Source organism: Dama dama, chromosome 3 (genome assembly GCF_033118175.1).
Source record: "Dama dama isolate Ldn47 chromosome 3, ASM3311817v1, whole genome shotgun sequence".
In the NCBI taxonomy this organism is placed as follows: domain Eukaryota; kingdom Metazoa; phylum Chordata; class Mammalia; order Artiodactyla; family Cervidae; genus Dama; species Dama dama.
In genome coordinates, this window is record NC_083683.1 from 40,466,458 (window position 1) to 40,481,090 (window position 14,633).

The following is a 14,633-nucleotide window of genomic DNA, read 5'->3' on the forward strand; positions in this document are numbered from 1 at the left end:
AGCCTGCTCTCAAGAGCGGGGCTTATGATCCCAGTAGAATGGCAAGAGACTATAGCCATCAAAGCCACTTATGCTTCTTGCTGGTAGTGTTTTTTAAGATGTTGTTTCCTTTTCAACACGAGGCAGCAATGAATTGAGTAGTGATCAAAATGCCGCACCACAGAGTATGTTTAATCCAAATAGCTCCCAAGATGGTCTGCTCCTGATTGTACCAACTCTACGGGACTTCGAGAAATTACTTGGTTACCAGTGAAGTAAAACTATCTCCAGAATGGAATTGAACTGTTGCTTCTCCTAACAACATTGCCACAGCCGGCTCATGAAGGCAGTAAAGATCATTGTGTTTCTTCACCATTCACGGGGAACGCTGTCAAAATATGGGCACACACATCCCCTCCTATGCTGTGAAGGGTTCCATGAGCTACTGCAGATGCTTCCAAGACACCACTTTTTCCACTGCTGGCAGTGCAAAAATTCTGAAAACATTTCAGGTGGGGAGACAGTGAAGGGAGTGACGCCTGATTATTTTGGAGCAGAGCGTGTCTGATTAGCCTCGCCTAAAGATCTCCTGATTCACCTCGATCTGGTATAGCTCGAGGTCTTTCCCTTGCTCCTCTTCTCTCCTCACCGGCACCCCAACTGCCGTCACTGCAGCCGAAAGAGCGACCTGACAGCTTGTGGGAAAGCACGTGCCGCCTCCTGGCAGGCAAAGATAATGTTATCCAATTTCAAACAAGGGAAGGACAGATGGAAGGATGACCACTTGTGAATTCAAAGTATGAGAGCTACTGCCGGGATTATGTGAGCCTTTAACTGCACGTCCAGATTGGAAACCCCGGTTCCTCTTATGCTTCTTGCTTCCCCTCATCCTCCTTTGCTTCAGCCTTCCAGATCAATCTCCTCCTGCCCCGTCCCTCAGCACCGGGGAGAACTTGGGGGACTACGGTAGAAGTTTAAAACCTGCAACAGCTGCTCCTTCAGAAGGGCTCAGCATCTAGACGAAGCCCAGGCACCCCACCCCACCCCCAAACCAATTTCATGTAGGACTGGGAAACTGGGAGGGGAAGGAAGAAAGGGGTTGTGACCAGTTACCCTCCCTGGGGCCTCTGGTCTGGAAATAGCCTGGAAAGGGTCACAGATCCTCTCTCATGGGGTGCACAGGGTTCTCGGGGTCCCCTACTGCACCCCCCAGATCACCTGCCAGATGGTAGGTAAGGTGCAGCTGGTGTTACCAGCTGCCTCAGGGCTGGGAGGTATCTGTGCAGAATCTGAGGCTCCCTTCTGAGAAATCATGAACCTACACACAGGTGTGCAATGATTCAGATAGTCACTGGGCTCCAGAAGTTCTTGGTTGTCTGGGGGGCGGCCCAGCTGGTATTTGCCGCCTTGGTGGGTTGGTGAGACCTCAAGAGAGTCCAAAGGAAAGAAGTGTGAAAGGAGGAGACAGAGGGAGCGCCTCTAGGGAAATAAGGGTACTTGACTCTGAAGGCTGGGCTGGGGTGGTAGGTGGGAACATTTAACTTGGGGAACTTTTCTGTCCCACCTGCTGAGAACGCTGTCCAGGTAGTTCTGTAAAGACCACAGGTGGGACTTGGCTAGAGGGGGCGGTGTAAGCGGCCCTGGAGCCAGAAGGGAATTCGAATCTCACTTCTGCTGTCTGCCAGCAGTAGGACCCCCCCTCCCCTCCCCCGCAAGTTCCGCAAAGTCTCTACCCCTCCTAACGAGATGGGGCTGATAACAGTCACTAATAGGGTTGTCATGGGTATTAAATGAGTTTTAATCCACGTAGTGAATTTCAAGCGGGACCCGGCACGCAGTACGTCCTCAATAAATATTAGCCATGATCATTCAGGTTAGATGATGAGTAGAACTTTCTAAGTGCTAGGTTTGAAAGCCTGGGACTCCGTTGCCAAGGGAAATGAGAGAACCTCTTCAAGTATGGGAGCTCCGGCCCCAGGGATTGTCCAGAACCAGAATCTCGGCGCCTGCCTTTCCTCCACCTCACTCCTCTGACCCGGGGAAACCCATCGCCTGTCACAGGCGCCGCCTTGGTTCCTTGCGCCTGGGGCATGTCAGTATTTCCCTCTCTCGCGCTCCTCCCCAGGGCCTCCCTCCCGCCGCTCCACACCTGTCAGCCGCCCTCGCAGCCTCCCAGGGCCCCGAGCCCCGGGCCTCAGCTGCAACCCTTTGGCGGCCTGGGTCCTAGTTCCCCGAGCCTTGCGCATCTCTCCGCGCCGCTCTCGTAAACAAAACCCGAGCGTTGGAGCAGCCCCGCGGGCGGACAGGCGCCGGAGCCAGCCTGGTGCGCTGTTAGCGCGCCCCGGGAGCCCCGGGCGAGCTAAGGGGCTATGGTGGCGGCGGCGGCGGCAGGCGGCTCAGCTTTGTTATGAATAGATGAAAGAGGCCACCTACACAGTAACCCAAATTACGAGACCTCCCTCCTCCCTATCTCTCCGAATCAAGAGGGGAGGGGAGATGGGCGTGGAGGGAGGGCGGGCGGCCAGGAGGCGGAGGGCGGAGGAGGAAGAGGATGAGGAAGGGGGCCAGTTGCATCCCACTTTCACAATGGGAAAGTGAAACGCACAAGCGCACCCAACCTCTCCAGCCCTCCCCGCCTGCCTCGCTCCCCTCCGCCCGTCCCCTCCCTTCCCCTCCGCGCCTCCCCTCGAGCGCCAGCGTTGCACAGAGGAACTCTCCGGAGAAGGAGGGCCCGGAGGAAGAGGCGCCGGAGCGCGCAGGGCTTGCCGCCGCCGCCGCCGCCGCTGCACAGGCTGCCGGAACGAGCCCGCCGCGCGCCGCCCTCCCCGCTCTTCTTCCCCGGCGAGCCGCGGGGATGGGGCGGCCGCGGGAGCCCGAGCGCGCGCAGGAGCCGCCGCCGCCCGCGTCTCACTCGCCGCGCGCCTGAGCCGCTGTCGCCGCCGCGCGCCCTGCCCGGGGGCGGCCCCCCCCGCCACAGCCCCATGGAGGTCTCCCGGAGGAAGGCACCGCCGCGCCCCCCGCGCCCCGCCGGGCTGCTGCCCCTGCTTGCCTATCTGCTGGCGCTCGCGGCGCCCGGCCGGGGCGCGGACGAGCCCGTGTGGCGGTCGGAGCAAGCTATCGGAGCCATCGCGGTGAGCCGGGAGGACGGCGTGTTCGTGGCGAGCGGCAGCTGCCTAGACCAGCTGGACTACAGCCTGGAGCACAGGCTCTCGCGCCTATACCGGGACCAAGCGGGCAACTGCTCGGAGCCCGTCCCGCTGACGCCCCCCGCGCGGCCCCGGCCGGGCAGCAGCTTCAGCAAGCTGCTGCTGCCCTACCGCGAGGGGGCGGCCGGCCTCGAGGGGCTGCTGCTCACCGGCTGGACCTTCGACCGGGGCGCCTGCGAGGTGCGACCCCTGGGCAATCTGAGCCGCAGCTCCCTCCGCAACGGCACCGAAGTGGTGTCCTGTCACCCGCAGGGCTCGACGGCCGGCGTGGTGTACTACGCGAACGACACCCAGAGCTGGTACCTGGCGGTGGCCGCCACCTATGTGCTGCCCGAGTCCGAGACGGCGAGCCGCTGCAACCCCGCGGCGTCCGACCGCGAAACGGCCATCGCGCTCAAGGACACGGGGAAGCGCAGCCTGGCCACGAAGGAGACGGGACGCCTCAAGCTGCGCGACGGCGGGGGGAGCCTGCACTTTGTGGACGCCTTTCTCTGGAACGGCAGCGTCTACTTCCCCTACTACCCGTACAACTACTCGAGAGGCGCCGCTACCGGCTGGCCCAGCATGGCGCGCATCGCCAAGAGCTCCGAGATGCTCCTGTTCCAGGGCCAGGCGGCCCTCCACTGCGGCCGCGGCCACCCAGACGGCCGCCGCCTGCTGCTCTCCTCCAGCCTGGTGGAGGCCCTGGACGTCTGGGCGGGCGTGTTCAGCGCAGCCACCGGAGAGGACCAGGAGAAGCGCTCGCCCACCACCACCGCACTCTGCCTCTTCAGGATGAGTGAGATCCAGGCGCGCACCAAGATCTGCCGCTGGGACTTCGAGATCGATAATAACGAGAACAACTGCGTAAGTCCTGCCCCTTCCTGGGGAGGGCAGCGCTCCCCTGGCGGAGCTGCGGGCGAGGCAGAGCCGCAGGCAGAGAGGGTTGACGTTTTCCAGGTCTCGGATTTACGCGGCCCTGTGGCCGCCCGACGGCCGTCCTGGTACCTCGGGCTACTCTAAAGCACGGCCAGAGGTCCCCGAGGGAGTGTAAAAAAAAAAAAAAAAAAAGGGAGGTGGAGAGGGTAGGAGTTAAGCTCAAAACTCTAGTAACTGCATCCCATTGCCATCCCTGCCTATCCAAACAGGGGCGCTTGTTTGGGTCTGAGCCTCCTCAAGCAGCTCCCCTGCCCTCCCCTAATCGCTTCCCCCGGTGTGTGGTCTGGGTTGGCCTGTGGCTTTGACCCTTGTCTTCACCAGGCTTACCAAACGCAGTGCCCTGGGCTGAGAAGCCGTGGAACCTAAAGGACTTGCCACACCCCAGTCTTTGTGCCCACCCCCCGTCACCCGTGTAATGTGGTCTGAAGAGTTGGTCTGCTCAACAGCGGTCAGCGCTAGGCTGGATCAGGGGCTCAGGCTTGGGGGAACAGAACCCTCAGCGCGACCCGGTGCAAGGGGGCGGGGCTGCGGCTCTGCTGAGGCTGTGCGCTGTGGTCTAGGCTCGGGGAGAGGCTGGGCCGGCGGAGGTGGCTTTGTGGGTAAAAAGCCTCACCCTGGAGGGGAGGGCGAGAGAAAGTGTTGGGGGTGCCAGAGGCAGTTTCTGGGCTCCAGATTGCCTGACTGGATGGCGGGGCTCAGGGGCACCACCCACCCAGGCAAATGGCAGAGTTTTCCACCACCGCCCCCCACCCCCCCAACCTCCCCCAGGGTTCCCAAGGCAGCCACAGCTTGACTCTTGAAACTGGCGTTTCTTTGACTGGGAAAGAAAGCCGCGGTTCAAGAGGGTCCAGTTGATGGGGATTATGGAGCCATTGTGCACTTCTTCCAGGCTCTTTTCCTTCCAAGGCTGCTGGCACATCAACTCCACATATGGCTCCTGAGAGGGGAGCCTGCTGAGCGCCTCCTTTATAACTGGACAGAAATCAAAGAGCAGAAATTAACGGCTACAGGTGTTGCCATTGTTTTGGTATAAAATGCGTCAGAGAGCAAGGCGAGAAGTCTTCACTTGGACAAACGTGTTGTGTTGATACATTTGTTGTGTAAGCATAGAGCGGACGTTGGCGCTAAGGTCTATTGAGAAGTGTGTGGAAAAACCCTCCCACCCTCACCCATCTTACCAAATATTAGCCCTATTACCCAGAAAGAATTAAAAAACACGTCTTTTGTAAGGCCCCTTAGAATGGTCATTTGCTTTCTCCTCCTTGCTGGCTACTTCTGTCCTGGGGCACACAGGTAATGTCTTCATTTAGTTACTGCTATAATTATTTTAAAAGGTAAATAATGCATAATACTCCCTAAATGACTTCATCTGGCTATACAATTATAAGTTAATATTCAATATCTGTCTTTATGAGATCCTTATGAGTTCAAGTTTGGCAAAAAATATTCACCTTTGACTTCTCTGTTGAAAGACTTGAAAGTACCCCCACACAGCACTTACTGTCCAGCTTTAGGCATACTTGGTCTCCTGGGTTAATGACAAGACAGCTCGGGGGCCCGCAGCAGGTGATAACAGTGGAAGTCCAAGCTCTGCCATCTGACAGCTGTGTAGATGTGTGGGAGCCAAAACATTTCTCTTGACTGCCTCACTCTACCCATTGAGTCCTGGAGGACTTAGTTCCCTTCCAAACCCAGCAGGCACCCTGAACACACTCAGAATCCACGTTTTTGGCTCAATCAGGTGTTCCTACTTGCGCTGGGATGAGGGGAAGGAAAAGTCAGAGAGCTGCTTATCCATCTTTGTGGGGCACTCCTGGGAGGTGGCTGCCCCTTAGAAATCAAGCAAGGGGTAAACACAGGCTGCCAAAAATCTGGAATTGGAAAAATAAATAGTTAAACTAGGTCCCTCCACAGCATGTCTTGCTGCTGTTATATATCCAGAGCTCCCAGTGTGCTCAGAGCTGCAGTTTTTGAAAGACGGGGTCTCTACCTCCTGAGCTTGTCATCCAAGTTAAATAATGTACTTCAGTTCAAACAATAGCTTGTCAGGTGGGAACTTGGAGTTTTGCCTTTAAAAAAAAAAATAAGTAAATTTCTTGCTGCTCATATGTATTAAAAAGCCTTAATGGAATTGAATTTCAAGAGAGACTTTGAATGGGGAGGGGGGGAAGGCAGTAGTTTTGATGAAAAAGCTGACAGTTTTATAACCTATTAAATAGGCAGATAAGATACTTTAACAGATATTTGTTTGATGCCTGCTAGTGCAGGCAATGCTCTGTGCTGGGTGCCACTGATTCTACCATTGAAAGGACAATAGCAGGTGGCAACCCCATTTAATGGGGTTATGAGATCAGTGTGCCCCTAGTTGTCGCTCAGAACAATGATGTCATTTGGGTTGCATTTGTTCTGCATTTTATTTTCAGGTTTTCAATGTGTTTTGGAAAAGGCATGCTGAATTACAAGGCGCCTAAGACAGGAGACGAAACTTGAAAAAAACACTCTAGAGGGAGCCTCAGTTGATTCTAATAGTGGTTTCCCCCAGAGCAGACACAGCCTTGTAGCAGTAATCCATAGGCAGCAAGGCACAAGCGTAGACTGGCTTGCCTTTCCCTGCTCCCCCTGGATGACTCTCTTATTTTCCATCTTCAGTCAACCGTGGGTAGGAAAGTGACGGGAATGACTGGGTTGTGTTTTCTCATGTCTAGGTTCTCTCCTGATCTCTTGTGAGCTGATTCTCTTGCCTTCAGCTTCTCTTGCTAAGGATTCATTCACGAGATGCTTGTGTAATGAGTGTGTCCTCAGCCGTTCACACACTGGGCCATGATTTTTTTCGGTCTTGCCTCCAATTTTGAATCCCCTTTCACAACTATGGCAGATTAGCTCCAGCCTGCAAACGTGCCCAGGCAGCCCGATTCTGTAGACCCTCTCTAATAACCCTAATCAGTATTTATATGCAGTTCCTCATATATTACTTCTTTTGAGCCCCTCACCAAGTCTAAGGTTGCTCCTCTGAGGAACTTTCCCATTTACCTGATGAGGAAGCTTGAGATCACTAAAGCAACTTGCTCAAGATAACACACAAAGCAAGCATCAGAACCTCTGCTTAAACCCAGGTCTTGCAATACCTACTTCTGTATTCATTCCACCACTCTAGTGCTTCTCAAACTTTGCCTTCAAAGTCCCCTAATTAGAGGCAGCAACCAGCTTCCCCTAGGATACACCCCTTGAAGTGTGTTTTAAAACTTGATGTGATTTTTTTTTTTCATTCTATTCCATAATATATCCGTGTGCTAGGATTAACATAAAAATGAATGTTTTAAACTATGTAAGTTAACTTCCTCTCATCTCTGAACTCCGGCCACCCTAGGCATACCAATACACTGATAGTAAAGTGTGTGTACCTGAGTTTTGAAGTCTGATTGGTCCAGATTATTTGGCTACTGTGGTTGGGTCCTGGGGTTGCTTATGGTTTAAACATGGTGGCCTCTGTAGACACTGAGGGTAGTGTGTTTTCTTATTGTGTTGGCCAATGAGATGACTCTTCTATTTCATTCTACTGCTTGTAGGGAGACACACCCCCTTCCTGCACACTCACATAATTCCAAAGCCTGACATAAGTTATCTGTCATGCAGACAACCACAAAACACTCACATGCTCTCCAACAGACAGTAACCCAAGATGCTTCTAGCTACTGCGTGCAGAAGTGATGTCCCAGGGCCACTCGGCAGTGCAGCCTTATAGACCTCAAAATCCACAGTCTTCCTGTGATGTTTATTTCCCCTTTAGTTTCTATTATGATCTTGTCTGGCCACTTTGCAGTCTATAGACTAGATGGTGAGTTTTACCCCCATACACACATCTGCTATGCAGGGAGGGATTTAAAAAGGCCAACACCTACTTAGAGGGAAAAAGCAGTCATAGCTACTACTGTTAGATGATTACTGTGGCCAGGCTTTGTGCTAAGTACTTCACATTTGGTTGCTTGTAATGCCCCATATGCAGCAAGGACCGTGGTGGTTATGGTTTTATGATGAGGCATTGAGACCTGGAGAGCTTTGGTTAATTTCCATAACTGGTAAATGACAGAGGATTGAGGACCTAATCTTGTAACACACAGCTGTGAACAGTTCAGCATCACAGACATTGGATTGTGGTGTCAATCTTGTCCTCCGTGAGGAGGCTAGGCTCTTGCTGCTACTCAGAGATCACCTATAAGCTGGACTTCATTCAGTCGCTCAGTCATGTCTGACTCTTTGCGACCCCATGGACTATGGCACGCCAGGCTTTCCCTGTCCATCACCAACTCCCAGAGCTAGCTCAAACTCATGTCCCTCGAGTCAGTGATGACATCCAAGCATTTCATCCTCTATCGTCCCCTTCTCCTCCTGCCCTCAATCTTTCCCAGCATCAGGGTCTTTTCCAAGGAGTCAGTTCTTCACATCAAGTGGCCAAAGTGTTGAAGCTTCAGCCTCAGCATCAGTCTTGCCAATGAATACTCAGCACTGATTTCCTTTAGGATTGAGTGGTTTTCCTTTAGGGTTGACTTAAGCTGGACTTAAGACAGTAGAACAGAGAATTCTTGAGTGCAGGCTGGGTTTCTGCATCTGCGTATTTGAGCACCTGAAATTCAGGCTTTGGCATGGCTGCAGTTCTTCAGTGGTCAGTCTCTAGGTAGCACTGACACCCTTTGTGTTCAGACTTACAGCAACCTCAGAGAGACGTTCAGGACCTGAATGGACTGCTCTCAGTTTTTGGGTTTTGGACATAAGAACTAGCTCATAAACTCAATCCCAAGATCTCAGCCTGTTAAGTCTGGGTGACAGGAACTCTTATCTTTATTAGCAGCCACAATTAAAATGCAAGCCCCAGGAGGTCAGGAACCTTGTAACATTTTGCTCTTTGTTGAAGCCAGAGTGCGTAGCATAGTAACTTAAGAAATATTTGTTAAATTAATAAATGAAAGGGGTTGGGGGCTCATGTTGGGCATGTTTTCTGCCTTTAGCAGCCACACTTTCTTGAGTCTGGCCACCTCATGCTCCCTCATGTATGCTGTGCTCCGTTGCTCAGTCGTGTCTGACTCTGCAACTCCGTGGACTACCAGGTTCCTCTGTCCATGGCATTTTCAGGCAAGAATACTGGAGTGAGTTGCCGTTTCCTCCTCCAGGGGGGCTTCCCAACCCAGGGATTGAACCCTCATCTGTTGCATCTCCGGCACTGGCAGGTGGATTCTTTACCACTGAGCCTCCTGGGAAGCCGTCATGCTCCCTTAACTATTGTCTTTTTCTTGATGTCTAATGTGTTGGGGCCTCTTTCTTCTCTCGTCTGAGCCTTTCTGACATCCTCCACTCCTCGGGCTTTCCCCAGAAATTCCCATTCTTTGGACTTGCCAGGCTTACAGTCTTGCCAACCTGAGCATTAACTTTGACCATAAAAACCCAGCATGGTTGGCACTTCTATGTTATAATTTAATAATGTGCATGCTCATGCCTTCCAGAGACGAGAAGAGAGGGCTCTGTGCTGTTGGGCAGTGATCCTCAAAGTGTAGTCTCTGGACCAGCAACAGCATCACCAGGGAACTTACTTGAAATGCAAATTCTTGGACCCCCACATCAGATTTACTAAATCAGAAAATCAGAGTAGAGTGTGGGATGGGCAGTCTGTATTTTAACAATCCCTCCAGGTGATTCTACTATACATTCAGGTTTTAGAACCGCAGCTACAAGGTATCACAGTTTCCCTTGCAGCTCAAACACCTGGGCCAAGAACTTGTCCTATTGTTTTCATTGCAGTTTTACTTCAGGTCATAGAAAGTAACCACCTCATCCCACTCCCCTTATATTCCTTAGTGAAAGTCGCTCAGTCGTGTCTGACTCTTTGTGAGCCCATGGACTATACAGTCCAAGGAATTCTCCAGGCCAGAATACTGGAGTGGGTAGCCTTTCCCTTCTCCAGGGGATCTTCCCAACCCAGGGATTGAACCCAGGTCCCCCACATTGCAGGCGAATTCTTTACCACCTGAGCCACAAGGGAAGCCCAAAGGATTCTATTCCTTATCCTCTTCTAATTGCTCAACAGAAATACCTAAAAAAACTTCCAAAGTCTTAACTATTTCTGAGATTGGAGTCTGAGTCTCAAGAACCTGTAAGTCATAGTTTAGTTAGCTCCTTCAGCCTTTCATGCAACAGTCTGTTTGCATTTCATTCCAGGATGTGGGCAGGGCAGGGGGGAGATTTCTAGAGTCTTCTAAGCTGTGTACACCACACCCAGTTCCGCACGCCAGAATTCGAAGGGTCTACTCTTTACAGCATCAATCTTGATACCCATTTCTATTCTAATTAGGCACACTTGGTTGCATGAAACCAAGATCTACATAAGGAGATGGGGAATTTAGTGGATAGGAACATGTGGGATTACATGGAAACCTAGGAAAAGGAGAGGTGGTTGCCTGCACAGACTCTGCATCCAGGTAGGCAGGGACCACAGCTGCTGTTTCCCAGCTGTGTGACCTTGGGCAAATTATTTAACCTTTCTCTGCTTGTTTGTTTACCTAGAAGTATTGATCCTTTTTGCTTCATCGGATTTTTGTCTGGATTAATGACTTAATATGTATAGGATATGAACACTGTCTGACCTAGAGTAAACACTATGTATGTATCTACTTCATCACTGTCGTGATTTTCAGTAGTAATAGGCTGGGACTCTCTGATGTGGGCAGGCGGTGGGCTTCCCAGGTGGTACTAATGATGGAGAACCCACCTGCCAATGCAGGAGACGTAAGAGACCCAGGTTCAACCCCTGGGTCAGGAAGATCCTCTGGAGAAGGGCATGGCAACCCCCTCCAGTATTTTTGCCTGGAGAATCCCAGGGACAGAGGAGCCTGGCGGGCTACAGCCCATGGGGTTGTACAGAGTCAGACACAACTGAGCAACTTAGCGTGCAGCACTGATGTGGAATGGGAAGAAGATTCTGCAGTCAGAGCAGCGGAAAGGTGCTCAGCAGCAGAAAGTGGGAAGGATCCTCATTTGAAGGTTTCATTGTCAACCTGACTTAGGGTGGCATCTCCCCTCAGTCCTGCTATCAAATGACCACTTCGGCTTCCTCGAATATCTGTCCCTCTCCCTGTCCACCTGAATGTGCCTCAGCCTGACCTGATCCCCACTCTGCCTCCCAATAGCATTTAACCTTCTGCATCAGCTGCCAATTGGCCACAGCTTTCTATATTATTTAGTTCAAACGACCAGGAAATAGAATGGGGTCCAACCCATCCTTTGACTCCACATTATGAGCCCAAGTTCAGGGTAGGGCTTTGTTGCTGTCAGGACAAGTACTAAGTCCTGGTTCAGTCAGAAGAAGGAAGACCATCATGTGATGGCCCACAGTAGGTGGTGTAGGCAGGTGGCCTTGGAATGGAAAGATGGGAGAACCACACCGTGGTTACCACATTGACTACAGTGGCGTGGAACCATCTCTGCCTCCCTGCAGGCTTCTCCATGATCCACCTCTGCCTTCCCTGAGGTAGGCACCTGTGTGGTGGCACCTAGCTGATGATCACTGAAGGCTGCTCTGAGAACCCCCGCAGTCTGCTGGGAGACAGCTTGTAGGCATCATGGATCTCACCTGTTTGTGGTAGCAGGGGCATGGTGGAAAAAGTCACTGAGCTAAGTGTTCATCACTCGGTCGTGTCTGACTCTTTGTGACCCCATGGACTGTAGCCCACCAGGGATTCTCCAGGCAAGAATACTGAAGTGGATTGCATTTCCTTCTCCAGGGGATCTTCCTGACCCAGGGACCAAACCCAGGTCTCCTGCATTGCAGGCAGATTCTTTACCATCTGAGCCACTAGGGAGGCCTCCTAGGGGCATGGTAGTGGTTAAGATTTTTTATCAGTTATGCTCATAGTTTTTGTTAGCATTTTCATCAAGATGGAAAGTTAATACTAATTTATATACTGTCAGAAAACCAAAGAGAATTGTGATTTGTTTTACAGTTTCTATAGTTGATGGGTTTGACTATCTGATCAATAGTTACACTTAGTATCTCCTCAGAGGAGTCACAAAGGGGATTTGACCCCAGTAATCCCCACTGTACTACTCTGGCCAGTGCGCTTCTGCAGAAGTCAGCAAACTTTTTCTGTAACAATTGTCAGTATCGTAGGCTTTGCAGGCCCCTTGCAGTCTCTGTTGCAATTGCTTGACTGCCACTGAAGTGTGACAGCAACCACAGACAATGCAAAAATGAACACTCGTGGCGATGTTCCAATAAAACTTTATGGACACGGAAATTTGAATTTCATGTATAATTTTCACTTGTCATAAAATATTATTCTTTAGATTGTTTCAGCCATTAAAAAAGTGTAAAAACTATTCTTGGCTTGGGAGGAGGGGTGCACTGCAAAAAGCAGGCAGATTGCTAGATCTGGTCCACAGCTGGTAGTTTACCCACCCCTGCTGTAACGGAAAGGGTGAGAGTAGGACAAACCTTCGCATTGCCCTGAGACAGCATACGAAATATAGCAAAAAGGTGATGTGGAAATGCCACGAAGGAGCGTCAGACTCAGCGTGGGAGGGCCTGGGAGGCTTTAGAGAGGTGACACTGGAGCTGTGTCTTGAAGCTGAGCAGAAGAGGCAGAAAGGGAGTTCCAGAGAGAAGGCACAGCTTGTGCACAAGTGGGAAGTTGAATAAGCTTGTGAACCGCAGGTAGCTCACCCTGGCTGGGGAGTGTCCAGAAATAAGCACGCTGGGCCAGATGGCGAAGGGTTTAATGAGACTGGCCAAGATGGCTGGATTTTATCCTGATGGTCAACTGTTTTCAGACTTTACAAACCCAGGCTTCTAAATCTTTAACCAGAAGCTCAGTGTGAGAAAAAGACTCACAAATCATCTTTGACCTGCTGTTCTGGGTGAGGCCATTGCCAAGTGCTCAGACTCAGGGTGAAGCAGGGGCAGGGAGACTCCCAGAATCCTGCAACTCAGCCTCCCTCCATCCCTTGCTGGTCCCTGCAGCATCTCAGAGGAACTTCTGGGACTCTGCTGAGCAGGATGGGAAAGCTGTGGCTGTTGGAGGACTACAGCAGGGCTCTAAGTAGACATGATCTGATGGTGTTCTAGTGCGACCATTCAGAAGAATGAATGAGGTGCGATGAGAGGCAAAACTGCTGATTAGAAGGACAATCACTAGTTCAATCAAATACTTCTTGAGTCCCTACTCTGTGTCAAGCACTGTGTGAAATATTTCTATCAGTGATGAATAGAGTAGACAATAAATAGGCAGAAAACAAAGAGCTTCTTTTTGCAGTAAAATGATAGCTAGCCCTTCTAAAGAATTCACTTTGCACCAAGTATTGTTCTAAGTAAGCCCTTTACCAATATTAACTCATTTAACCCTCACCCCAGCCTTGTGAGATGGGTAATGTGATTTCCATTTTATAGTTGAGGAAACTGAGGCCCAGGCTGAGACTGGGGCTATGTGAAGGAAAAAGCTGAGGATGTAATAGAGCCATGTTACTTGAGCTGTTGGGGAAAGTTCTTTTTAAGGAAGTTAAGTCGACCCCAGGAAGATGAGAAAGGATAGTTGTAGGCGTCTCCCACGGGGAGTGGGGAGCAGTGCAAGGCTTCAAAAGGGGAAATGACTTGGTCATTTTGAAGAACAAAAGGCTAGTGTGGTTGGTTTAGGGAGGTGGAGGGGGGAGAGTGTCAGGGAAGAAAGCAGTAACCGACCCCGTAGGCCTGGCAGGCTGTGGGAAGGAGGTTATTATTTTTTTTTTTTTCCTCAAAGCTTAGAAGAGTCTTTGAAGGGAAGTGAAATGATTGGATTTGAATTCCTAAATAATGCCTGCCCTGTGGGTCGTGGATGAGAGATTAGCCCCCGAAGAGGCAAGAGGCTCCTTAAGCAGTCCAGGCGAGCAATGATGTCACCTTGGTCTAGAGTGGTGGCCACAGTGAACATGCAGGGAGACAGATGGATCATGTGGGCTGCAGTAATCCAGGTGAGCCTGGTGGAGACCTGAACCGAGCTGGCAGTGTGGGTGTAGACAAGGGATTAAATGAAATAGCTTTTTAAGATGTTGAATTGAGAAGTACTGGTGACCAGTTAGTTTAATTGTCATAGATTTTAGATATCTTTGAGACCTCCTTGCCAGAGAGGGCAACTAAACATTCAATTGGCCATGAAGTGAGGCCCACTCTGTCAGCCTCTAATGGAGAGCCTGCCACGTGCCAGGCTGTGTGTTGGGCTCAACGTGGTGGTGGTGCCAATGGGGAGTAGCCAGGGATGTCTCATCGGTGCTTCCTAGGCATCGAGAACGCCACCTACTGCACAGTGGGCCCTCAATAAATATTTGAACTGAAAAGAAGGTGCTCTCCATCTGGTGGAGAAGATGTGATTACAGCTTATAGAGGTAAGAGCTTCCAGGAGAAGCCCAGGACCCTGAGGCTGTGTTCATAGGAAGAATTAAAGCCAGGTAGCCAAGAGGGAAGGGCATTTTTCTGTGACTCTCTCACCAGTGAGGCCCGATTCCTCGTCTTTTCCT

General features: G+C 51.3%; 1 protein-coding gene across 1 annotated transcript in view; it reads left to right on the forward strand.

Annotated features, from left to right (window-relative positions):
- The first annotated feature begins 2,945 nt into the window (after positions 1–2,945).
- PLXNC1 (plexin C1) overlaps positions 2,946–14,633 on the forward strand; it is a 152,912-nt gene continuing 141,224 nt past the window's right edge. The window contains exon 1 of the mRNA XM_061125822.1: positions 2,946–4,031. Within this exon, the coding sequence (XP_060981805.1) occupies positions 2,961–4,031 (1,071 nt within the window). The 5' untranslated portion in view covers positions 2,946–2,960. The remainder of the gene's footprint in view (positions 4,032–14,633) is intronic.